Here is a 26,175-nt window from a genome sequence, read left to right on the forward strand (position 1 = left end):
AAATTAATATAATATTGTAGGTCAACTAAACTTCAATAATAGTTTGTTTAAATGATACAATGGTCCCATATTCAAGAATAGTTATGAATTTTCTACAAAAACTGGGAATTGTAAGAGGATTGACTCTTCCTTAAGCACTTGGAAAGAAAGAATCCCTTTGTCTCAAATTCAAAATGCATTGCCACTTACATTACAATCTTCTAGAAAAGAACTACTGAAATAACAAAACTCCAATGTTGCCTTGCACTTAAACTGCCATGATTATACCATGCATCTAAAGGTCCAGTATTTGTGGGACAAGGTGTCCTTGCAAAGATCTTTAGAACAAAACAAAATAGAGAAACTTGAAAGGAGAGACGGTAGAGAAAAATGACACCAAAATGTTTAATGTCAGATTCTAATATTAAAACGTATTTAAACTTAACTTTTTTTTTTTTTTAATTTTTTTTTCAACGTTTATTTATTTTTGGGACAGAGAGAGAGCATGAACGGGGGAGGGGCAGAGAGAGAGGGAGACACAGAATCGGAAGCAGGCTCCAGGCTCTGAGCCATCAGCCCAGAGCCTGACGCGGGGCTCGAACTCACGGACCGCGAGATCGTGACCTGGCTGAAGTCGGACGCTTAACCGACTGCGCCACCCAGGCGCCCCTAAACTTAACTTTTTTCAAGTGGATATGTTGACATAACTTTCTTTTTTGTTTGAAAATTTTTATGACTGAATTTTAAAAGGTAACAGTATGGGAGATTAATTTTAATGTGGAAAACGAAACTTTCATTCTCCTATTATATAGATGAATTCAATTTGTTTTTGAAGTTTTAAAAAAATTACTTCCAGGGTCACCTGCGTGGCTCAGTCGGTTAAGCGTCCGACTTCGGCTCAGGTCACGATCTCACAGCTGGTCAGTTTAAGCCCCGTGTCAGGCTCTGTGCTGACAGCTCAGAGCCTGGAGCCTGCTTCCAATTCTGTGTCTCCCTCTCTGCTCCTCGCCCACTCAGAGTCTCTCTCTCTCTCTCTCTCAAAACTAAACAAACATTAAAATTTTTTTTAATTACTTCCAAATTTCTATTACAAGTGCATATTAACCCAGAGAGGTCACTTATTGTCTCAGAATTCAGTTCCTGCATCAATAAAGTCCTTCCGATTTAGACTAAATACTAAGGGAGATGCAAAGTCCAGTCCGTGCACCCTATCTAGTCTAAGAGGTCATTCACTCACCTGGGGTTTTGGCAGGCACTCTCGGCAATGTCTCCATCCCTCGCCACATGGGGGACTTTTCCATCTTTCAAATGCTCCTCTGCTTCCTCTAGGGGGCTGCTTTTGGAAGAGAAGTGTTCAGGTTCTCCAACACACTCTTCTCTCTGATCTGTTTCAATTTGAATTAAAGGTACATCCCTGGCGCACAGGGACCACCTGCTGTGGCTTACAGGGACAGACCCATGGCACGAAGACGTTTCCTTTTTAGAATCTAAACCGTTGTGGTTTGTAAGAGGAAAAGCTTTGCTCTGAGCTGACACTGGGGGATGCTTGCTTTCGGTAATGGAGTCTTTCCTCGGGTTATCGATGGACTCCTGCGCCAGAAGAGTGGGCCCACTTTGTGCCCTGCTTGAAGATGATCTGTTTGCACCTCTCTCCATTTGCCTGGGAGAGCCACCAGGAACAGGCTCAGCTGCCTCAGCATCATCCGCTATAATTTTGTTCTTTCGCATGAGGGCCTTGATGGAGTTTGCCCACGTCTCGTGAATTAACATGTTGGTGATCTGGTCGGTTCCACCTCTCCGATACAAGCAAGAGTCAGATTTGCAGAGACCGGATGAGGAAGTGCTACTGACCGGATGTACACTTAGGAAATCTTGCTGGCTGTTTTGAGTAAAGCCATCTAAGGAGCTGGCTTTGATGGGCGTGTTCACCGTTAGCCTGGCACCCAGGGGTCTGCTATCTGGCATGGATGACTGTCTGTAACACAAGGGGGATCGCAGAGAAGGTGACAGTAGGCCAGCTGTCCAATCCTGGCTGCTTCGTCTGGAGGACGTGCTGTCCTTGTTTTCTCTTTCGATGTCCCTCAGCATGTACCTGTAGAATTCCTCTGTTATGCTCTCGGTGCTGGACTGCTTAGAGGGACAGCTTGGCCTCACGCTGAGGTGCTCATTTTTACGGCACGCCTGTTGCATGGCTGAGTTCAGGATGCTGCTGGCATTCTTGCCTGCGTAGTAATCCAGCAATAACTCAAACCCTCTTCCTTCATTTTCCATCTGGTTCACCATGAACCTGGAAAACTCCTCAGTGATGCTCTCGCAGCTGGACTGCTTGGAGACAGAGCTGGCCCTGCTAACTGGCTGACTTAGGGTACTCATGAAACCCAGGCTATTTACGTAGGCCCTGGCGTTGGAGTCCTCCTCTGGAATGCTTTCACAGCTGGAAGCCTGCAGTCGGTTCCACCTGTCTCCACTGAGTAACCGGTTCCGGGGATAGCTCTGGGCTTGCCAGACGCCGTCCACCACGGAGAACTCTGTTAGGTTCATGATCTTGGCTGCCACTTCGTCTGCAAAAACACTGACCGAATCCGGGATGTCCTCAAGGTTCACGGACTCGTCCACCACCCTGTTCATCAGCTTCTCTTTAAGCTCTGGGTGCTCATCCGTTTTCCTCTTGATCTCGCTGAGCCGTGGTGGTTTGTGCTTCCTCACTGTGGCCCCGCTGGTCTGGCTTTCCTTCTTCCTCTTCAAGGATCGGCAGGATACGTTCGGGGTAACCAGAAACTCATTCCCTCTTTTCCATGCACAAAACCAGGGTTGTTTTCCATTGGAGTTGTCAAGGCAAATTGCTGCGATTTCGGTTGCCATGGAGACAATCATCTCTGCTAATTCTTCCGCAAAGTCTGTAATGCAGTATAGGTCTGCATGTTTTGCCTGTAGCGTGGATTGAGCAGGAAGGGGGAAGTCGTTCCCTAACAAAGACAGGTTAACTTGAATCTCACTGTTCAGACGTGAGGTATGATTATACTTCTCCTGGGCGTTTATACTGACGCTGTCCTTGGCATCCTGGGAACCTCTGCTGTACTTGCCCACGGTCAGCGTCCTCTCTCTCTCTGAAGAGGCTCTGAACTCATTCTCATTGTAACTGGGTGTCTGATGAGGCTTGTCTGGATCTTCTCCCACTGTTCCTTTTAGATCTATTTCCTTGGGGGGTGTTTTAGCAGGTGAAGAATCTGGCCCCCTGGGACTACAGGGCAATTCAGATTGCAGCGTGGGATTCTTGAAGAGGCCTGGCTTTGCCGGGCCCCTCCTATCTTGCTTCAGATAAATGTCATCTAGAAGATCATTGGTAACAAGACTGGCACTCCGCGGATTGCCACCAAGTGGCTGGCCGCTGGAATGTTCGGTGGCTCTTGTCCACGCTAGACTAGCAGCCTGATCAGGTGGCTGGCAGCCTAAGTCCGTTTCCCTCCATCTGATGGTCTCATTAGCAAGGACAGTGGGCCATTCACCAAGCTGTACAAAATGCCTCATCTTCTTGAATGTGAAGCATATCACACTGAAGAGCAGCTGGTTTGTACTTTCCATCAAGGTGTCAAGAGTCTCAGATGAATGTCTGCTAACATTGGGATCAACTGTTCTGTTTCTCTGGAGAGCTTCATCAATGGAATGCTCCAGAATAACATTAGAGAGGGTCTGTGCCAGCTCATTCCTGAGGACGTTTTCTGAGCACAGGGTCTGAGGCTTTGAAGCCGTTTCTAGGATTCTCCTGCTCACCGATTCCATGAGGTCTCCGATGCCGCTGTGGGGGTCGGGCCTTGTTAAAACCAGCGCAGCCTCCTGGAGTAATACCTGTGCGATGGCCTCGCTTCCCAGCTCCACGCTGCTACCTGTCGCCAAACCGCAGAGTGGGGGGACTTCTGCATGAGCCTCAGCTGCACACGAGAGGCCACTTGGAGCCTTCGCCTCTTCCGATTCGCCGAGGCCACAAACAGCAATGGCGCTCGCCACCTGGGTCATGCCACACAAGGCAGATGGAAAGGAGTATTCGCTGACAGAAGGTTCCTTGAGGACTTGGGATATTTGACTTTGCAGGTGGTCACTGCCTCCCAGTGGACGGGGTGAAACCAAAGATTCTTGCTCCATTTTAAGTCTCTCTGTGGCCTGTGGACTGGAAATAGTTCCAATCACAGTGGCCGCGCAAGCTAACGCAACTTCCAGAGCGCTCTGAGGGTGTCTGCCGGAGTTCTCTCCAGAGAGGACCCCTGAGGTTTCAACAGAGACTTCCATCTCAGGCCACGAGGAGATGCCTGCCTCAGGGGCAGCATCGCTGCCATCTGGACTCTGAACGATGACGATTTTGGGGAGCTCATTCCATGACCGCGGGACCACCATACCTTTTGTGGAACAGCCACTGGGTAGCAGAGCGCTTCCTACAGAAACACCGACTGCAGATTCCTGGGGTGGCGTAGGCTGCGACTGAGATAACCGAATAAACGCATCCTGTAGCACGGATTCTGCTAAATTTGTGGCATACTCCCCAGCGGTGCCTTCTCCATCTTGGTGGGGAGGAAGAGAGTTTGTGCCGTCTTCAGGGTCGCCTGGGTCTAAGCTGCTGCCATGCTCAGTGAGGGTACCGTGCACGGAAGGCCCACCTTTCTTAACCATCCCAGGGAAATGAACATCCCCTGGAATATATGGTGCCTGTGACTTTTCTACATGCCCTTTATAACTCTCTGGGGAATAGTAATTTCTGGCTGGCTTCTCATTCTGCACAGCTTTGCCTGTCCACTCTGATGGCTCGGCTGATGAATCGAGGCTCTGTAAAATGGTGCCTTCTACTTTTTCCAGAGATCCTTCTGCTTTAATCAGTGTGGTATGAGATCTGCTAATGCATTTGTCTTCCGAAGGATAAAGCAAATTTTTCTTGTTGTCATTGCATTCCTCCTGAGTGACTTCCTTTGGTTTTTGACTTTCCAAAACATGAGCGGAGGCATTTATATTTTCATAACCTGGTGAAGACAAAACGAGGGCCCACTATTACTTTTTGGATGGCAGGATCTCATGAGTCCAAAATAACAACCCCTTTCTAAAAATGCCTTAAAGCATCAGTTTCCCCCTTGCCTTCCGCCCCCCAAAAACGACATTTAGAGTGTTCCTTCAAGACAAATGCATCTGCAAAGGTTTCTGAGTTTAGGTATGGAACCCCGCTCGACAAAATGGCTCTCAATGTGGGATACGAATGTAAGCGCTAGAGTGGGAGAAGAAGGCAGTGGGGAGACAAGTGCTGGTCACCTTTCTCCACCGGAAAAGGACCCCAAACAGTTGCATTTTAGAGCTTCCCAGTGCACACAGAAGGAGGAGGAAGGATGTCTACAGCAACCTCCATAGCAAGCCTTGTTGCAAACATCCGCTCTCAAGTTTGGGTAGGACTTGTCCCAGAGAGTGTCAACAGCATCTGGGATATCCCTTCTTCGGTGGCTAAGGGTGGGGAAGAGGAACACCTTGTTGACTGTATTGATCAGTCAATCAAAACCATGAATAAATGAGTGCTAAGTACTCTCCCGGGTTACTTCCTTCTGTCCTTCCCATAATTACAGGCAAGTATCATAAATATATGTAGCTACATAGAGTAACTATAACAGTGTTAGAGGCACTATTGTCCTCCCAAGTAATGGATAAAGAAACTGGGGCTCCAAAGGACTAGGTAATCAGCTCAGGCTTCACAGCCTCAAAGAGGCGGTGCTAGGATTCAGGCCAGTTTATGTGGGCTCAACTTTAATAGGTAGCTTTATGGAAGTCTTCGGGAAGATAACTTTCCTCCCTGTGATAGTCTTTGTCTCCTGGCGGGTGGGAGGATGTCCTCAGCATCCCCAAGGCATCTTCAGGAAGACGGAGTCACCCAGCCATTAGATCTGAGTGCATTAGTCAGCATCCTCACTAGTGTTCCCTTATCCTCTCCTTCCCTCCCTAAACTCAGTAAGTGATGATGGCGATGTGTCAGCCAAACTGATGTGGCCTGAAACTCTCCTGGAATGGCGCTCATTTTCCCAGGGTGACTAATTTCAGGATGCGCATGTGTTTTCTCGGGAACTTCTCACCATTCCTGTATTCTTCCACCTCAGTTTCCTCCTCCAGGTGCTCCGATGCGGTGAGAAAGTCTTCTTCAATTGAAGACAGGGAACAGTTTGTGTCATCTTCCACCTTCAGGATGTTTGTTTCCAGCTGGAGCTGCCGTTCCTGCACCAGTTCCAGACCGATCAAAAATTTGTTGATTTCAAAGATGATGCAGTTGGTACTGTTTGCCCTGTTTCCTCTCGCACACTGGACCAAGCAGATATCTGGCAGCCAAGGGCACTGAAAGTAGAGAGAAAAAGATGCATTTATTGAAACACAAAATAAAAAAAAAAAACCCATTGCTTCTGACCTTTCTTCTTCTACTAATCTTCCTTGTTATAAAGAGTGGGGGACATTTAAAATACTTGGTCTATCTTCTGGGCTGAGATTGACGAATTGCTTGAAAAAAAAATTCAAGTGATATTTGGGAACACAGGGTACCTAGGAGAAAGTCTGGCTTAGGGGAAAATAGACCAGCTGTATCACATATTTTTGCTCTCTCCCGTCAAAGCAAAAATTGCACTGGGCAGAGTTAAACAGGTTAAGGAAGACTTTCTTCAGAGCTCTTAAAACAGGAAAAGAAGGGCCAGAACTGAGTTGGACCCCAACTGCACTGAAAACAAGAGGCAATAGAGTTTTTAAGAGCTGGTGTCGGAGGCCCGCAGGCCATCTGTGCTTGCTAACTGGCTTTATCCAAAGGAAAAGTAAGTGTACTTGTATCTGCATGGCAGCAGGTAGTTTTGCAAATCGGAGGAAGGATCCTACTAACGTTAGGCTCCCATCCTTCCACCGAGAAAGGGACACTATCCTGTTTGAGGATCTTATTTCAGAGACGGTCCCCCGGTCTTTGAAAAGGACACTCCTGGGTTGTAAAACAGGCATGAGACTTTTCAAAATGATTTCCATCTCAAAGGGACAGAGAAATAATTCATAACGAGTTTTCTAAAGTGAATGTTCTAAGAAAAGGGCAGTCAGTGCCTATCAGGAAGAAGCCTGTCTGAAGTCTGGTCAAGCTGGGGGGAATGTTAAGACCGTCTTGGTCACCCTTCTTGGTTAAACTGAGTCCCCGTTTCTCAGGCCGGTGTCTTTTTCTGCCTTGGTGATGTTCTAGCCATTATCTACAGTTAGAATTTATAATGTGTATGGCTCATCGGAAGAGGCAGATACAGTGAGATATGAAGCAATCCATTGGAAGTGCACTAATTATCTCTAAAAGGCCAGCATGTGAGGAAAACAGTGATAAGGAGGCTCAAATCATTGGATGGTGTCCCAGTGAGACCTGTTAATTTTGTTCTCTTCTAGCGTTACAGACCATGTCCCTATTCGCCACTACACATTTTCACTATTCATATTGTTGTTCATTAGAAGAGGGATAAAAGTTTCAATTGCTTGTGCGCAGGTTACTAGTAAATTGCAAACATACGTTGTGCATCAGGATTTTTGTTTTTTTATTTTTATTTTTTCAACATTTATTTATTTTTGGGACAGAGAGAGACAGAGCATGAACGGGGGAGGGGCAGAGAGAGAGGGAGACACAGAATCGGAAACAGGCTCCAGGCTCTGAGCCATCAGCCCAGAGCCTGACGCGGGGCTCGAACTCCCGGACCGCGAGATCGTGACCTGGCTGAAGTCGGACGCTTAACCGACTGCGCCACCCAGGCGCCCCTAGGATTTTTGTTTTTTTAAAAGGAACAATATGTTCATTTATAGTAATTTTCAACAGAAAGTTCTTTGAATGGAAACAAGAGTTAGTGGGTGGGAGGAAGCTAAATAAATTTATATCACAGTGGAATCTGAAATGTTTGGGGGAAACATTTTATGTCCAAATGTTTGTCTTACAAAAAGGATCATTTAAATCATGTGCTTTCTAGGATCAGAGTTAATTTTGTCATTTTGGAATTCTTGAACGTGGATATATGTGTGTGTGAGGGGTAAGTGTGTGCACACACAGAGAAATACATGTACACCGACATCTATATTGTATTTCTGAAAGTAGTATATATTTTTCAGTCTTTTTGGTTGAATATTATAATTAGAGTAATTCTAGAACAGGTGATTGCAAAATGAAAAATCCAACCATTCTCCAAGGGGTCCAGGAGGCTCAGAAATGGAATTGATCTATGTGCTTATGCAATTAGGTCTGTTTTTCAAAGAAGGGGGGTCATAACCTTATTTTTTTTTTAGAGTTTATTTGCTTTGAGAGAGAGAGAGAGAGGAGAAGGGGCAGAGAGAGAGGGAGAGAGAATTCCAAGCAGAGTCTGCACTGCCAGTTCAGAGCCCGATGCAGGGCTTGATCCAATGAACTGTGAGATCATGACCTGAGCCCAAATCAAGAGCCAGACGCTTAACCGACTGAGCCACCCAGGTGCGCTCTGACCTTACTTTTCAAAGTGTGGGTTGTATGTAGGCCAGCAGCCTTGGCGTGGTTTGGCAGTTTATTAGATGTGTATAATCTCAGGACCTACCTCGGAGGTACTAAATCAGAATCTGCATTTTCCAGAACTCTTTTGGTGATTCCTACATGCCTTAACATTTGAGAAGTAATGGTCTGTAGCTTTTACAGAAGTCACAAAGGGTCTGAGATCCCCCGCAATAATGAGGAACAATTGTTGTAGAGTTAGCAGTAGCTGGCGTGATTAATTTTATTTCCACTGAATTCAGATATAATACACTAACTTGAAATTTATAACATACTTTTTGGGTGTGTATTACATGCAAGGTATGCTGGTAGGTACAAACATGAATTAGATAATTCCCCAGGGAGGTGGGACACAATATATTACCAGTGGATAAGGCATGAATAAAAATAATTACAAAGTGGAACCAAATGAAGTTATCTGTAGGTAAAAATGGCTGCGTATTGGCCATTTCATATCATTCAGATTAAATACATATGACATAAGGTTTTATATATTGTTGCAGGAACCAAAAGAGATGTTAATGAACAGTTAAATAACACCTCAAAACAAATGTAGAGAAAGAGTTGTATTAAAAGTGCAATGTTCCATGGCTATTGCACTCCTAGAAAGAAAACATATTTTCTTAACAAGCTTCTTGAAAGTAAACATCCCGAGAGTCTTAGGGAAATGAAGACCAAACACTATAACCTGCAAAATAATGGCAGGTATTATTATATAATTTTATTGTAGTCTATTAAGTGTTTTGAATATCTTGTTACCGTCAATGCAAACAATATTTCTGTGAGGCTGGTGATGTCTTTGCTCTTTTATAGAGGAGAAATCAGGCACAGAAAGACTTACTGGTCCTTTCGAGTCTACACCAATATAAAGTGGAAAGCCAGCACTGCAATCCAGATCTGTTGGATTCCTGTGTCCTTTCCAATTCTCCTCATGACTTCCTGGCCCAGTCAGCAAAACTCCAATATCAACCAAAAATGTGCAATTTGGAAAGAAGGGTGGTTTGCACCTGGACCTCCTCAAATGCACACATGCTCAGTAAAATTATGTGTTCATCTCATGGAAAGGTCAGCCACAGGAGTAGATCTTATTATTGTACATAATAAGCATCTCAGAAAAATTTTCTTCTGTAGGAAAATAATTGCTTTTACTTGTACTTTCCACTTAGTATTTTACTTGACCATGGGCATGATGATTTTCTTTAAGATTTTTTAGAGTCTTATCCTAAGGCTTTTAAGGACGGCCTGAGGAAGGAAAATGAACCTGTTGTGGCAATTTCTTATTTGTTGCTGGCTGGTATGTATTCATTAGTCTTTTGAGACACAGGTACATGGATAGTTGTGCAATGTGTTTATATACATTTAATTATATCCAAAAGAAATAACATCTGAGATAATGCCAGACTAAGTAAGTTGCTCTTTGAGAGCAAGATGTCCGACTCATTTACCACTGTATCCTTAACCCCCTATGCTTTGCACTTTTCCAGGTGCATAGTAAATATTTGTTGAATGAATGAATAAAGTATATGATAAATATTTTCTTACATTTTTTCCAGTTGTACAATTGTAAAATAACGTAGCAATATAAAAAAGCATGTGAGTCATTTGCTGAGCTGGAAAGATGAAGACATTGAACAATCATTTTGTAATCGTCTGCGAGAAAATAACAAAACTCCTCAGGAGGCAGAAAAGGCACTCTGTACATAATCCCTTGCAACAATATTACACTTCTCTTCCCCGAAGGAGAATGGATGATTACTCCTGGTGTATATAGTACTCCACCCTGGTACCTTATTTTGCTTTAAATGAAATTTTCTTTCTACTTCACCTTCCTTCAACTTTTTGGACATGGAGAGAAAATACAATTTGCATTTGAATAGTCCTTCCCAAGGTGCCTTCATGTTATTTTATGAAAATCACTGTGACTAGTCTCTGAGAATGGAGAAAAGGTATTTTTTTAAATCTCCATGTTATAGAATAGGAAATTACAGTTGAGAGAAGTGAGGTAATTTGTTATCTGCACCACTGAACATCTTTGGCATTGTAATTTCCAGGGTCAAAGGTGCTAAGTAGCTTGTTTATTGCCTTCTTCACAGGGTCAGTGGGAACAATAGCTATGCCCTTGGGACTGCCCTTAGACTCCCCCCATTAACCCAGCTCATGCTGCCTCTGCCAATATCTCCATGTTTACTTAGGAATCAACAGGTAACTGAATTTCTTGAGGCGAGGCAGCCAAACTGAGACTATCCCTAAAGAATTAGGTACCGGCTATGGTTGGCTAAGATGGGATTCATTATTGATATGCTGCCCCAACATTGCTAATTTATTAAAACACATGGATTGTGGTATCTGAAAAACGATGTAGGCCTTTGGGAGATGGCAGAAGGGTGAAGTGATATATAGGAAGTGATGAGGACTTTTAGAAGAGGGAAGTAGGAAACATTTATTTTTTTTTTGTTGTTTTTGTTTTTGTTTTTAATTTTTTTTTTTCGACGTTTATTTATTTTTGGGACAGAGAGAGACAGAGCATGAACGGGGGAGGGGCAGAGAGAGAGGGAGACACAGAATCGGAAACAGGCTCCAGGCTCCGAGCCATCAGCCCAGAGCCTGAGGCGGGGCTCGAACTCCCGGAACGCGAGATCGTGACTTGGCTGAAGTCGGACGCTTAACCGACTGCGCCACCCAAGCGCCCCAGTAGGAAACATTTAAGAGTGTTATAGCTCATAGGCAATTCTTGACGACTCCTAGGAACAAATATGCAGAATTTTAAGCATGCTTTTGATGGATGACATTTAATAAGTCCTGATAATTTAACTTTCCCTAACCCCAATTAGTATCTGTGTTGTTTTTGTGACCCAACATCACTCAATCTTCTTCTGTTTCTCATAGCCTGTGAAGCATCATTTTCTGGCTCACCCATAATGCCAGTGATTTCCATGGAGTTAATTCACCTAAACCCTCTGAGGTGATGACGTGACCCAGCCTGGCCAATCTGAACACTGCAATCCTCAGGCCATAGTGAGTGGTTGAGAGATAGGCACATGACACATGAGAGCCAATAGAACACAATTAGACTTTTACTGTTAGCCACCTGGGGGGGACATTCACTCTTGCTCAACTTGAACCCAAAGGGAATGGTCTTCTTATGGGAAAAGACTGATAAACATTAAAGAGAGAGAAAGCCGGAAAGAGGTCACAAGGGGAAATTCATGTCCTGATGGCACTGTTCAAGTCCCTATAATAATCTATCATTAGTTTTTTCTTTTTAAATGTTTTATTTATTTTTAAGACAGAGAGAGACAGAGCATGACTGGGGATGGGGCAGAGAAAGACGGAGACACAGCAACTGAAGCAGGTTCCAGGCTCTGAGCTGTCAGCACAGAGCCCGACATAGGGCTTGAACTCACGAACTGTGAGATCATGACCTGAGCCGAAGCTGGACACTCAACCAACTGAGCCACCCAGGCGCCCCATCTACCCACTAGTTTTTTAGTTACATTCTTTTCATGCATGAGCCAATTTTCTGTCATGTTTAATTAGAAATCCTAACAGGCTTGGTACAGAAATACTTTTAAAACTCAGTTTTGGAAATTACTTTTGGTCATCATAGTTTTGCTCAATATAAAGAGAAGGCACTTACGGCCATTTCTGTTTTCTCTTTCCAGATGATTAATTTTCTCACTAAGAATATAAATTATGAGACAGACGGAGAAGTTTGGTTCTAGTCTTAATTACCAAATTGTAATAGGCTGTGTGCAGATTTTTACGAAGCATCCGGGGTAGATGCTAGAAATAGTGGGTACGTTTCCGAGTTTTTTGGTATTTCAAAGGACTGAAGAATAAAAGAGTATTTTAAAATTTTCCAGCAAAACTAAAACCCAAGAAAGAACAATTTGGAGGAAAGCAAATGTTCACCATTTTAATCCGTAGTGGTGTTATGTGTCACTATCAGCATATCTTATTTGGGAAAAATCAACAATCTTCAATATGATGTGCCTTTAGAAATCATTACATATATATATACATATATATATATACACACACACACACATATATATATATACACACACATATATATATACACACATATATATACATATATATATGCATGTATATGTATATATATATACACACATATATACATATGTGTGTACATATATATATTTGTAAATTGAACAATTTATAATTTAAAAAATTTGTCTTCAAGTAAAGAATGTTATCATGATTTCTCTAATAATAATGAACATCAGTACACTGAATGAGAAAAATAGCACCTTAATTCCTGCTTTATTTTTAGTAACATTCATTTCCTCTAGGAATTTTACTCTTTAAGTCTAGGAAACTCACATTCCACCCACGGGGCTGCAATCCTGTATTTATTACCATGACTCATTTGGTATATCCTAAGAAATAAATAACATCCAGAAAGAAGAAATGCTGGGATGCTGGGACCATATAGTATGAATTAGAATTTTCGTATTATATGTGAAACAGAAGATGAATCTATTTTTTTTAAATGTTTCTTTTGAGAGACAGTGAGAGCATGAGTGAAGGAGGGGCAGAGAGAGAGAGAGATGAAGAGAGAGAATCTCTAGCAGGCTCCAAGCTGTCAGCGTGGAGCCCGATGTGGCACTCCGTCTCCCAACTGCGAGGTCGTGACCGGAGCCAAAATCAAAAGCCGGACGCTTAACTGACTGAGCCACCCAGGCGCCCCAAGATGAGTCTATTTTTGACAATCTAATGGATTTGTAGAAAACCAAGCTAAGCTGTCAATTCCCAGCATGTCTGCTCTAGTTTAAGTACAACTTAACACCATGAACTTGAGAATATAATAAATGGTAGGAGTTGAGGTAAGGGAAGCTCTGTCAAACTCTGAGTGGCATATTTAGAAGAAACACAGATAAAGACTGCTCTTGATTGCAAAGAAAGTTTTGAGTCCTAGGCTATGGAAGCTTAAATGTGGCATCTATTTGAAGTCCGTACTGACTTGTGCCAAGAGCTGACCGTAGATAACTTATCTCTGATGAATATTTTGTCAAGAGTTTACATCTCTTACCTGTGAAACTTCAAAATCTGCCTGGAGATTTCCGGATGTTAACCCACTTAGAAGAACAATTTCATTTTCTTTTGGCTGCTGGACATTCATGGAGCTGATAAGTTTTGGAAGATCTGGTGAAACGTTGACCAATTTCTGTAGAGGAAGAATCTTTATTAGTTTAGATGATTTCTTTTTCACCTCCAAAACATTACCCCCAAACTACTTACTTGCAAAAATAATATACCTGAATAACTGCACCAATGATAGATTACTTAATCTACTAGGATTATTACTAGACGAAGTGTGAAGCTGAAACTTGAAGGTTTACACTGGAATAGGAAATTACTTAAAGCTTTAAAAACTCTTTGCTTCTAAATATGCCAAAGTAGACATTTAATAATGACTGTCACACCACAGGTATGCATAGTAGGGGTTTTTTCTTTCCTTTAAAACTTGGAATGAGAGACTTGTTGTCTAATCATCATCTGTTTTAACAAAGTCAATAATCATTAATATCAATAATAAAATAATTTCTAACATTAATTTTGCTCTATGTACCAGGCACTGTGCTAAACTCTGCACACATGTTACATTTTAGTACATTTAATCCCCACAACACCCCCACCCCGATTAGGTACCATTACTCCTTTTTTTATTTTTGCACGTAAGTAGCCTGAGGCCCAGAGAAGATGAGTTCACACAAGTTTAGGCAGCTAAGTGGATGCCGGGTTTCTACCCTTAGCTGTAGAAGAAGACTGTCTCGAATCACTCACATAAATCTTCAAACACACAGTCCTTAAGATGCCAACTTGCTTTGGTCCCTCCTTCTCTCTCTTTGACTCTGCACCACAAGTCCCCTAAACGAAATGATATGTACACTTTTTTTTAATCCCTCCAGCACTACACGGATGAATGACGTCGGAAGCTCTGCGGAAGTCTGTAATGGATAAGCTGTATGGGCAACTGGGTTTGAGAAGCTTCAGGTGCAGCACTGGCAAGGGAACAAAAAACAAAACGAAACAAGAGCGCCTGGGTGGCTCAGTGGGTTAAGCTTCCGACTTCGGCTCGGGTCATGATCTCGCAGTTCGTAAGGTCGAGCCCCGCATCCGGCTCTGTGCTGACAGCCTGGAGCCTGCTTCGGATTCTGTGTCTCCCTCTCTCTCTGCCCCCACCCCTGATTGCACTTGTCTTTCTGTGTCTCAAAAATGAATAAATGTAAAAAAAAAAAAAACCCAAAACGTTACAGGAATAACTCAGTCATCACAGGCCTGCTGTTCTGTGATGTCAAGCTGCAAATAGTGTGTTACTCTACCGTATTATGCCAAAGAGTAGGGTCAAACTATCTTCAGCTTTGGGCATGAAAGGATAATCAATTCACACCAATTAATTCTTCCTATAGGACCCCTTGTTAGCTCTCGTTCCAAAGGACTGAGGGGTCCTTCAACGTCTTGCACGTTGTCAAGGATTCACGTCGGGATCATCACAACCTCAGATGAGCCCGGAATATGTAGCTGCTGGAGAATGCACAAGTGCGAGCCCCAGATGAGTGTAGGGCTGGGAAACCAAGGTTAGAGACCAAGCATTTCCTCAAAGCAGCAGGAAGGAGCAGGCCTGAGACCCACAGAGAAGGGCTGGTTGGTATCCAGCAGGTTGGGAAAAGCCTTGGAGACATCATCTCAGGCGGGGTGTTTGAGACAGGATGAAGACGGGGGCTGAAAAAGCCACTATCAGGCCCCGTGGGCGGGAAAAAGTGCCTGTTTGGAGAGCGGCCCCGTTATCTTGGGAAAGCAAGCATCACCAGCAGAAGGAAGGCAAACTGTGGGAGGTGGCAGGGAGACGGTCAGGGAATGGGCCGTGATGACACCATCCAGCTGAAGAGTCTCCAACTAAATGAGCATCATTTATGGAAAACGTCACGTCAGCTGTGTGGTCAGTGCTGTCTTGTCTGGTCAGCTGTCTTGTCATGAGCTCCCGGGGAGTCCGTGCTCCCAGCATTACCTGCTGCAGGTGCTCCGTGCTGCACGCATCCTTGTTCACATCCAGGTTCACAAAGCAAACCTGAGAAAGAGGGCAAAAACAGCCATGTAAGTGAAAAACCGTGGCAGTTCTTTTAGAAGAAAGCAGGAATCCATTTGGGGAAAATGATGTAAGAATCCCACGCATTTTGTGTAGTCGATCTGATACAGAAATGGCCGCTGTACCTTTGGGCTTCTATTCAAACCTCTAAAGCCCTCCTCACAAATCCCTGGATTCCACAGAGCGCCCCTTTCCGTTCGTGGCACAACAAACCAGACAGTCTCTTTGTATTCAAGTCCATGTAAGTCACAACAAAATCTGCAGGCTTATACAGGGTTAGCAAAACTCATGAAATAAGAAAAAAGACTTGGTCCCCCTTGAAACCTCTGTTTATAAATGCAGTGAACGTTTCTCTCCATTTCTCCCTTTTTTCCCCGCATCTTCCCTTTCTCTTCTCATTTTTAATACAGTGCAGGAAAAGTGGATTTCTCTTTGTTTCAGGGTTTTACCTGATTTATTTAATCCTGCTGTATAGTTTGCCTCTTTTTAGCCATCTTAAATAAGTGTCTGAATAGGCTAGAGTATGAAAACAACAGTGACAACATTAAAAAAGAATTCAGAACAACAGTAAGAGAATGGTTGTAGTTTAAAGCTCAAACACGGCACAAGAAAAAAATCTACTATGGGCATTCACATGGAGATGGGGAGAAGAAAACTTAGAGAACAAAGAGGTGAGATGTATTCTTTTTTCCCTCTGCAATTAATTAATTAATGAATTTGAGTATAGTTGGCGCATAATGTTTTATCAGTTTCAGGTGTACATAGTGATTAAAGTTTCTTATTCTTAACAAGTTAATTTGCCCATATAAAACTGATAAAATTAATTATTTGGATATTTAGTCAGACGTTTGGGCTTATGTCAATTCCTGGAAGCATACGCGCCCTTCTGATTTCAGTTAGTTGTTCGGGGTCATGATTTCCTAGAGTCCATCCTTTTTCTTTTTGAGGTTTAATAAGAAAACATAATTGAAAGACTTTGGGTAAGTCTTTAAGAACTACGTAGTTAGGGGCGCATGGGGGGGCTCAGTCAGTTAAGTGCCCAACTCTTGATTTTTGCTCAGGTCATGATCCCGGGGTTGTGGGATAGAACCCTGTGTTGGGCTCTGCACTGAGCATGGAGCCTGCTTAAGACTTTCTTTCTCTTTCCCTTTCCTCCTCTCTCCAGCTTGCTCTCTCTCTCTCTCTCTCTCTCTCTCTATATATATATATATATATAAAATAAATTAAAAATAAAAAAAGAACTACAATAGTTATACATTGCTAAATTTTTGTAAAGATCACTACTGTTTTACTTCCCATCAATGGAAGGTTTTCTGGATTTCTGAACTCACAATATCCTTGCAGCATATCCCTAGGATACACTATCTGCTTGTTAAGAACAACTTGATGGGCATTTGGGGGAAGAAATGCTATCCACATTCTCACTTAGAGGTTCTCCTCCTTCGGGTTAATAAGATGGCTAAATAGGGAGGATTTAGCTCTGGGCATGAGCTCCTGTAGGGGCAGCACAAATGGAGACATAAATAGTAGATGGTGCTTGGAAGGAGTGCACGGCTTAGAGCAGTTTGCAAATACTCATGCAATAATCGGAACTTTGCCCTTGGAAGACTGGTTCAATGTCTATGAGTCCTCAGGGGCGTTGACTAACATGCAGCTAGAACTGCAGTTGCTGAATTGATTAGACGGTTTTCCATTCACCTTGAAGAAAGGTGGGTGACCTTGACTCGGGCATCACAAGGCTCTTCTTTCACAGTGGCAGAGGACAAAGCAGAAACCAAAGCAAGGCATCTATAATAACTACTTCTCTGCCCACTGATACTGTCTTTTGTTCTCTGAAGATGGGCTTTCTTTTTATTCATTCTGGATTGTCATGTAAAACTCTGCCTACATTTGGAAGAAACCCTTCACACTTGCCAGCTGGGCCGAGACTAGAACAAAGTCAGACATAAACCAATCGCTTGCTTACGCTTGGCACACGGATCTTTCCAGATCTTGGTGGGAGAGGATGATCTAGGTTTCTAAGGGCCTGATGTACATACAAGGTCTGAAGACCTTTTTACAAAAAAGAGTAACAAAATCAAAAATTCTAAATTACAAGTGAAAGTGGATACTCATTTATTTAGAAGAAATCATTCACAAATACCAAATTTAAAAGAGGTAACAAACATCACAAACATGACAACCTCCAGAAAAAAAGATATTTTAACTAATCTACTGCCTAATACACCTCCATAATACTTTTTATCTACATTTCTGGCTTCATATGATGGTAGTTTTATAACATTTTCCCTGGATAGAAAAGAAACATAATTCAGTCTTAACCTAATACTGTTGGTAGATTTTTTCAACTTCACTAAGTTTTATTGATAATATTTTATACATTTTCCAACTTTTCAAATTCAGTGGGAAACCACTCTAAAAGTTCTTTCATATAGGAGTCGTTGTAGGCATGCTCATTACTTGTTATACTGCTACAAGTCTACAAACATGAGAATTTGGCTATATTCTCCTCTTGTTTGATTCTCATTTAAAAAGAAAAAAAAAAGGCACGGTGCATTTATAATTTTTCAATGTTATCAAACAAACTTCCTCCAGGAGAGAACTTCTGTGTTGACCAGGCATCAGTGAGAAACCGGTCTTGTCTTTATAAGTTCACATGTCTGATGACGGGAAGAATTCTCCACAGAATAGCTTCTGCCCTATAAACCTTGTTTTCTCTCCACTATCTATATGTTTCCAGTAGGACGTATTTACATTGTGAAACCATTTCTGACCTGACACCTACATGTCTCAATCAATGTCTGGCTGAGTTGCCACTGTCGATGGTAAAGGTATTCCTGGGAGCCATTATTACGTGTGTATGGCTAGCAATTGCCTAACTATATACAGAAGTGACCTCAAATTGTATAAAAATATCTTCTGTACACACAACCCCACTCAATTTCCTTCAAGTCAGACCCCACACGTCTGCGGTCACTCCAATGACCCTCAACATAATAAAAGGTAGTGGGGAATCTCATTGGAAGGAGATCATTGTAGTTAAAAGATCTTCCTTTTGAAAATTTTGAAGATTTTACAAGCATATAACCACTTGAGCTTGCGGGAGGGGGGAATGGGCATATGAGGAGCCCTGACTTTTAGGCTCTGAATTTTAGGCTTTAGAGTGAATCCACTTCATGCCAAAATGGTCTGTGTAATGGTGCTCCTCTCCAAATGTTCACTCTCTGAGGCCTTGGTTTCTTTATGGAGATGTAGGCACCCACTAAGACTGAACTACAAGTGGAGAATGTGACAAGCTTGTGTCCAGAAGAGTTGGGGAATGGAGGGTAAGGGGTAGGAGGTTGTGCAAGGTGAGGAGAGGGGGAAATGCGCCTCATTTCCGAGGGGTGTGGTTTTGGTGCTGGGTTCTGAGAAGACAAACAATGCGCGTTATTGTTCTTGTTCTCAGGGCGTTACGGTCTGGAGGCAGAACACATTCTTTGAATCTATGAAGAATATTATTACAGAAGTGACAAGCCTGCCATTACAGACATGGTGGAGAAGGAAAGTGGGAGAATGTGGTCAACCACCAATGGCATTGCAGAGAAGGCCGGATTTGAGGGGAGCAGGCAGGACAAATTTACAATGGCGCAAACCATGAATGGATGATCTCCCCCACCGCCCCCATCAGCCCCAGCTGAGTGAGGGCGAGAGGCTCTGAATTAAGCACAAGGTGAAGAGAGGGAGAAGAAAGGGGCTGCGATGACCAAGGTGAGGGGCACATCCTAGACACATTCCAGAAGTGAGGCCCAAGTTGGTGAGCAATATGCCTTTCTTTCTATGCTATGAAGAAGCTGGGCATAACTCAGCAGACTTTTTAAAGAGGTGAGGTAAAGAGGAACTCATCATTGTATGCTGGACTCCCAGTGCCGTAAGAGTTGGGAAAGACCCGAGGGTTAGAATTTCCCTTCCAACAAGTAAGGCTGTTCCCTGTGTTGTTGCAGGAGGGTATAAGGAAACAATTGGTGATGGAAGTTGAAAAGAAGTTTCTGGGGGTTTCGGGTGAGTGTTTTATGTGACTAAAATATGACAGCCTGGGAGATTCTGCATTATGGTTCTATGGGCCGTGTGTTGAAAGGGGTCCCTTCAGCAGAGAGAATGCTGCAGGCGGGGAGGCTGAATGTCTGAGATACATTTTCAGCCTGGGAATAAGATGTAACCTTTCTGTGTTGACTCTTCATCTCGGTCTGGGGTGATGCTATTGAGTCATCTGTAAAATGCCCGAATGTGCAAATCCAAAAATACCAAATGATCCAGAGAAATGTTGTTTTAAAGTATGTGTGTTTACTTAATAATCTCTTGAGCGCCGTTTATTTCCCTTCAGCCTTCGCTAGATGGTTTATTCACGAAGGCAGGCCTTGCTCGTCACTGAATTCTTAGTGTTTAGCGAAGCCTGGCATTGGGTAGGTGCTTAATAAATGCTTGTTGATCGACACATAGGCACGAATAGAGTGGAAGCACTGTCTCAGGTGTTACAAGCATCTTACTTGTAATAATTAGTTTCCTTATTTATGTAGTGGATTCCAATGTTATCAGTAAACAAAGCTGTCTTCCAATAAGGACACAAGGGAATAGACAGTGAAGTTTATAGAATTAACTGAACTAATGTTAATCCAGCAATTGGTACTGTTTAAAGTACTTAGATTGGCTTCTTTGTTCTGTGATTAAGGCTTTGCTAAAAAACAGAAAAAAGCAAAAACTGAGAACCAGAATCGGTAATAAATACGGGTAAAAGGTATTAACATTTTTCTTGCAATAGAAGCTCCTTTTCTCTCCATATAAAATACCTTTCGTGTTGTCTGTTTGTGTCCCGTTCAGAGCACCTGCAGACATGCTCAGCCGAGATAGACGGAAACACACATCATCCCCGAGAGAACACAGACCCCTCTTTTCTTGCCTACCTAACAAAGTGAATTTTGTGGTTTTACGTACCTTTCAAATGCAAACGCCTCTCTTCTGTCATTTTAAAACAAAAGGTTGGAAGAGTAAGTATCACCGAGAAAATGATGCCACTTTATGATTGTGGGCATAATCTCATCAAATAGTCTTCAAAAGTTATTTGTCGATCCTAACATTCTACTGCTATTTCTTCTGCTTCGTGCTATGGATTATTTAGTCAAGCAATACCAATTATTTATTTCACTGTAGGTCCCTTTTCATAAATGGAGGATATTATAGGCATGTTATAAAATAGTATTTCACTATGAAATTCTAGAAAACAGTGATATAAGACCTATTTTGGTCCAAGCCCCTGTGAGAAAAAGGTTAACATTCAAATGTAGTAAAACAGGAAAAAAGAAATAATTTGAAGTGGATTGTAGCCCACAGCATCTTCTGTGAGTTAATTGCACTTATTGAATAGCTTTAAATATTTATTATTTATTTATTGTAGAAGTCAGACAAAAGCAATTTTAAGTCAGACAAAAAAGTGTCAGACAAAAGACATACCGTATGTCATGTAACAGGTTTGATATTTTGAACAGAAACCAGAGAGAAAGAATTGGTGACGACTGTCAGGGGCAAACTCCCACTGCACGTGGACAGTTTTTTTTTTTTTTTTAATTTGAGAGAGAGAGAAGGGGGCAGGGATCACGAGTGGGGCAGGGGTGCAGGGAGACGGAGAATCTCAAGCAGCCTCCATGCCCAACACGGAGCCCTGCCGTGGGGCTTGATCTCACAACCATGAGATCATGACCTGAGCCGAGATCAAGAGTCAGTTGCTCAACTGGCTGAGCCACTCCGGCGCCCCTGTATGTGGACAGTTTTATCTTTGCATGGGCCCTTCAGGTGGTTAATGCAATACTTGAGGAATGTCATCGCATTATACATCCAGGAGCACCAAAAGGCGCCCAGAGGCTGCACGCCAGCAGGGCTTTTAATCCAGGGTTCCGGGCCTTTGACTTCTGCTGGGTATTGTCATCGCTTCTGATGTCAGCTGAATCCTGTGAAGGCGGTCATTCTATCTGGGGGCACTGCTTAGAAAAGGTTAACCAGAAGCATCATGTCAAATCGCCTTGAAAATCTCGGCATTTGAATGCTTACTATGACCAAATATACACTTAAGCTTTAACTCAGAAGAAACTCAGTCCCTTCCTTCCACGGCTTCTAACGATGCAGCCATCTGGCCATGTGGAAAGGATGGGACCTCTTTATTTGACAGTATTAAAATGCCCATCTACGCATCTTCCAAAGAAAAAAAACTGCCTCATTTCTTACCCCAACCGAAAGACGCCTACTAGATTCAGGATCGTGGGCCAAAATTCTCTTTGAAGGAATATGGCATTTTTCCGGATGAGTAGTTTAGACTGATGGTAAGTAAAATGGCAATTTAGGCATCAACGTTGTTATGTCATGATGCTGTCAGACATTCTCGAACACCCCGATGTTTGGAATGATAACGGTATTTGTATCCAGTTACTATTGTTTTAAAATGATTGCAGAGATCATACAAAATGAAATACAAAATGTTACTTACACTGAAGACTGTCAAATCTCTCTGCTTTTTAAACTGTCAATATTTTTTAAAAATATCTTAGAATTGCTGTTTTGAGGAAAGCTAGTCAAGCATTTTGTGACGAGAGACTCAGTGAAAGGTACTGGAATTTCTAAACTGTGTCAGATAGTCTAGCCGTACATCCAGCCAATTTTATTGCTAACCTAAAAAATAAAGAAGTATGCTACTCAATTGTTTATTTTCCCACTATTTTTGTTGTGTCAAAAACCACTTCTTTTGGAGAAAAAGGAAATACTTAGATACAATATCTGGTATACATTTACCAGTTGAAGAACACACTGTATTTAAATTTCCATTTTAAAGATGTGCTTTACTGAGATGTAATTCACATGTGACTTACCCCTTTATACTTCAGTGGTTTTTTTTTTTAATTTTTTTTTAACGTTTATTTATTTTTGAGACAGACTGAGACAGAGCATGAACAGGGGAGGGTCAGAGAGAGGGAGACACAGAATCTGACACAGGCTCCAGGCTCTGAGCTGTCAGCACAGAGCCTGACACGGGGCTCGAACTCACAGACCACGAGATCTTGACCCGAGCCGAAGTCGGCCGCTTAACCGACTGAGCCACCCAGGCGCCCCACTTCAGTGGTTTTTAATACATTCCCAGGATTGTGCAACCATCACCACAATTAACTTTAGAATATTTCTTCACCCACGAAAGAAGATGTATTTATGAGCAGTTAGTCTCCCTTTCTCCCCGCAAATCCCCAAACCCCCAGCCCTAGGCAACCACTAATCTACTTTCCATCTCCACACATTGACCTATTTTGGACATTTCATATAACCAGAGTCGCTCAATATGTGTTTTTTTCTGATGACTGATATAACATCATTTTTTTAACAACGTATCGACTGGACAATTCTATACAGTAGGCTGCGTTCACTGCGATAAGTCTAATCACTATCTGTCACCATCCAGCTTATTACAATATTACTGACTATATTCTCTCTGTTGAGCTTTTCACCTCGGTGGCTTATTTATTTTATAACTGGAAGTTTATACCTTTTAGTCCCCTTCACCTATTTCACCCATCCCCCTACCCACCTCCCTTTGGGGATACCTACATAAAGGCTTCTTGACTATAACTGTCATCTCTTGTCTCCTTAGTGATGAGAGCTTTCTCCCATCATCTCCTCCCACTGAAAGGGGTAGTATTAAGGAAAAATGATGCCCAAGGATGGTGGGGGCAGAGATGAGTCAAATTTCCCTTGTAACAGAATTTATCTGGGTGCTCTACCTTGCTTGTATGTTAAATTGAAGGGAAAAAGAATGCATAGGATAGACTTGTTTCCACTTTGTTTACTTTTTCTTTCACAGAGGTTATTTAGATTTCCAATGCATAAAGAGCTGAGATAAACTTCTGAACTCTCAGGATTCATGCTCTGGTATAGTGCAGGCAAAGAAAAGCCAAATGTTGATCAAATATCAAGCAGATAAATTATTATAGACATCACTGATGATGGTGAAGGATCCTCCATTCATCAGCAAAGATTTGGTTTCTTTGGGAATCAAGATGACCTTTCAACTCTTCACTTTGCCTCCTGTAAGTAAGCCAGATTTCAGAGAGCCACGGGAATCATCATCAAGTTTAATAGGGAAAATTCTTTTCTAAGGTGTGTGGAGCATGTATTGAGCAGGGGGAAGTAGTGAGAGGATTCATGTCTTCTGATCGGTGAGCTGGGCCTCAGGAGGTGGTTAGTTGAGATGATCTGTTTGCTGACCCTAAATCACTCATGTCTAGAACATGAAATTCTTATCCATTGTCAAGTTAAATATGATGATTCTGTACATCTCATCCTTCGAAATTCATTGTGCCTACACTGCTGTTTTAAAAAAATAAGTTCTTACCACTCTCTTGGATGCTATCTGTTCAAAAAATTTAACTCTCCTTAATCTGGATAAGTATGCTCCAGTGAAAGCATGACAGAGAAAACAGGGCTATTCCTGAGGCACGGAAGTCAGGAATAACCCAGATCCCCAAAGTATGAACAGTCACGATCAAAGAACTAACAGCAAAGAACTGGAGAAGCAAATAGGCCATGTGACAAGAAAAAAATTCTAGTTTTCCAATCTTTGACAATAATCCTATTTTCCTTTGAGAGGACACATCATTGTTCAGAGAGAGGAAGGCAAACTGTGAGAGGCTGTTAAATACAGAGAACAAACTAAGGGTTGCTGGAGGGAAGGCGGGTGGGAGGATGGGCTAAATGGGTGATGGGCATTAAGGAGGACACTGGTTGGCATGAGTACTGGGTATTACATGTGACTGATGAATCACTAAATTCTACTCCTGAAACCAATACTACACTATCTGTTAACTAACTTGAATTTAAATTAAAACAATTCTGTAAGTGGGGCGCCTGGGTGGCTCAGTCGGGTTAAGCGTCCGACTTTGGCTCAGGTCATGATCTCGCGGTTTGTAAGTCTGAGCCTCACGTCGGGCTCTGTGCTGACAGCTCAGAGTCTGGAGCCTGTGTCAGATTCTGTGTCTCCCCTTCTCTCTGCCCCTCCCATGCTCATGCTCTGTCTCTCTCTGTTTTGCAATAATACATAAACGTTAAAATTTTTAAAGAAAAAATTCTGTAAGTTTCACCAAAAACAATGGAAGAAACTCCAGAGTAAATGACTTAATCATGTCATCTCCTTGGCTGACCCTTGGGAGAATATTCTCCCCTTACATGGCTGGAACCGTCTCTCATCTTTGAGACACAATAGTGTGGGGGAGGCAGGAGGTTGTGCTTTGCCTACAGAGAAGCCGAGCTTCAAAGCCAGCTCTGTCCTTGCTTGATTCTAGTCTACGGAGGGATAATGAAATACTCCGGAGAATGTCTACGAAGACTACATGAAACATAAAGTAAAGAACATCAGAGCAAATTGGATGACATTTCACTGATTTCTGGGTTATTGTCTATAAGGGTGAATTATTTGAAATTGCCGCTCTTAGATCACACAAAAATGGCACTTTCATAAGGCCCAATCTAAATAATTTGAGAGGGAATATTTATAAAGTGCAGCTATTTCTGACAACGTAAAGCAATTAAAATTTGGGTCCTTGCACATAGCTCCTCTCTCTTCTGCCCAGATCTTTTTTACTTGGTATAAATCTTTGTTCCCGCTTAATTACCGAAACATTATTTATTGATGAACAACATTAAATTATTTTTTCTAAATCTTTATTACTTATGTTTGGACTGTGTATTAGTACAGAGTGCTACATTGGTTTTCAGGGATATAAGACATTTGATGAAGAAATGCCTTCCTTCTTATTCCCAGAAGTAGTTATGACTTAATTCATCAAAATTCACACCATGGGTAGAGTGCTGCCTTACTCCACACCATGAAACCAGTGGATGATTGCAACAGACATGAAACTGGGAGCCAACTGCATACATGGGAGTAAAAAAAAAAAAAAATAAAGCAGACATGTAGGGAGGTTAAAAACATCAGCCACTGCTTAATCGTTATCATTTAAGTTCCTAAATATGAATAGTGCTGTTTGAGAGAACTTACAGACCTAGACACCACAGAACCTCTTTTATGAGAAAAAGGATCTTGAATCAGAAAGAGTAAATACCAAGTTTTATGTGTACAAATCAACCACTAGAATCCGATGCATAATTTCAGTTTCTCAACACAGTACATAAATGGATATATGGATTAGCTTTACTTTAAACATTAAAAAAAGTCAGCCAGAAATGTACTTTTTGCCAGTGTTGAAAAGTGTATCAGTAAATTGACAAAAATCTTCCTTCGGATGTGACAAAACAACTCATCTTTGACTATGGCATAAGAACCAAATGCTACAGACTTGATAAATTGAATATAAACCTTGCATGGGTTTAAATGTTGTAGAAATTTGTGTTTTAACTCTTCAACTAGGTTTCATTAAGGGTTATTTCCAATTTTTCACCTTTAAAGTAATAAAAGAAAATAAACCTCCAGTGGTTACCTTTCTCCTCTCCTTAAAGCCATAGACCTTTGCACAAAAGAAAGGGGGTA

The 26,175-nt window shown here is 42.2% G+C and overlaps 1 protein-coding gene across 1 annotated transcript in view; it reads right to left on the reverse strand.

Moving 5' to 3' along the window:
• The window catches only part of LOC115519922 (SPHK1 interactor, AKAP domain containing), a 122,174-nt gene that overhangs the window by 18,265 nt on the left and 77,734 nt on the right, over positions 1-26,175 (reverse strand). The window contains 4 exon segments of the mRNA XM_032594125.1: positions 1,217-4,985; positions 6,075-6,330; positions 13,563-13,697; positions 15,543-15,602. Of these exon segments, the coding sequence (XP_032450016.1) occupies positions 1,217-4,985; positions 6,075-6,330; positions 13,563-13,697; positions 15,543-15,602 (4,220 nt within the window).

The sequence above is a fragment of the Lynx canadensis genome, chromosome C1 (genome assembly GCF_007474595.2).
Source record: "Lynx canadensis isolate LIC74 chromosome C1, mLynCan4.pri.v2, whole genome shotgun sequence".
NCBI classification, from domain to species: Eukaryota; Metazoa; Chordata; class Mammalia; order Carnivora; family Felidae; genus Lynx; species Lynx canadensis.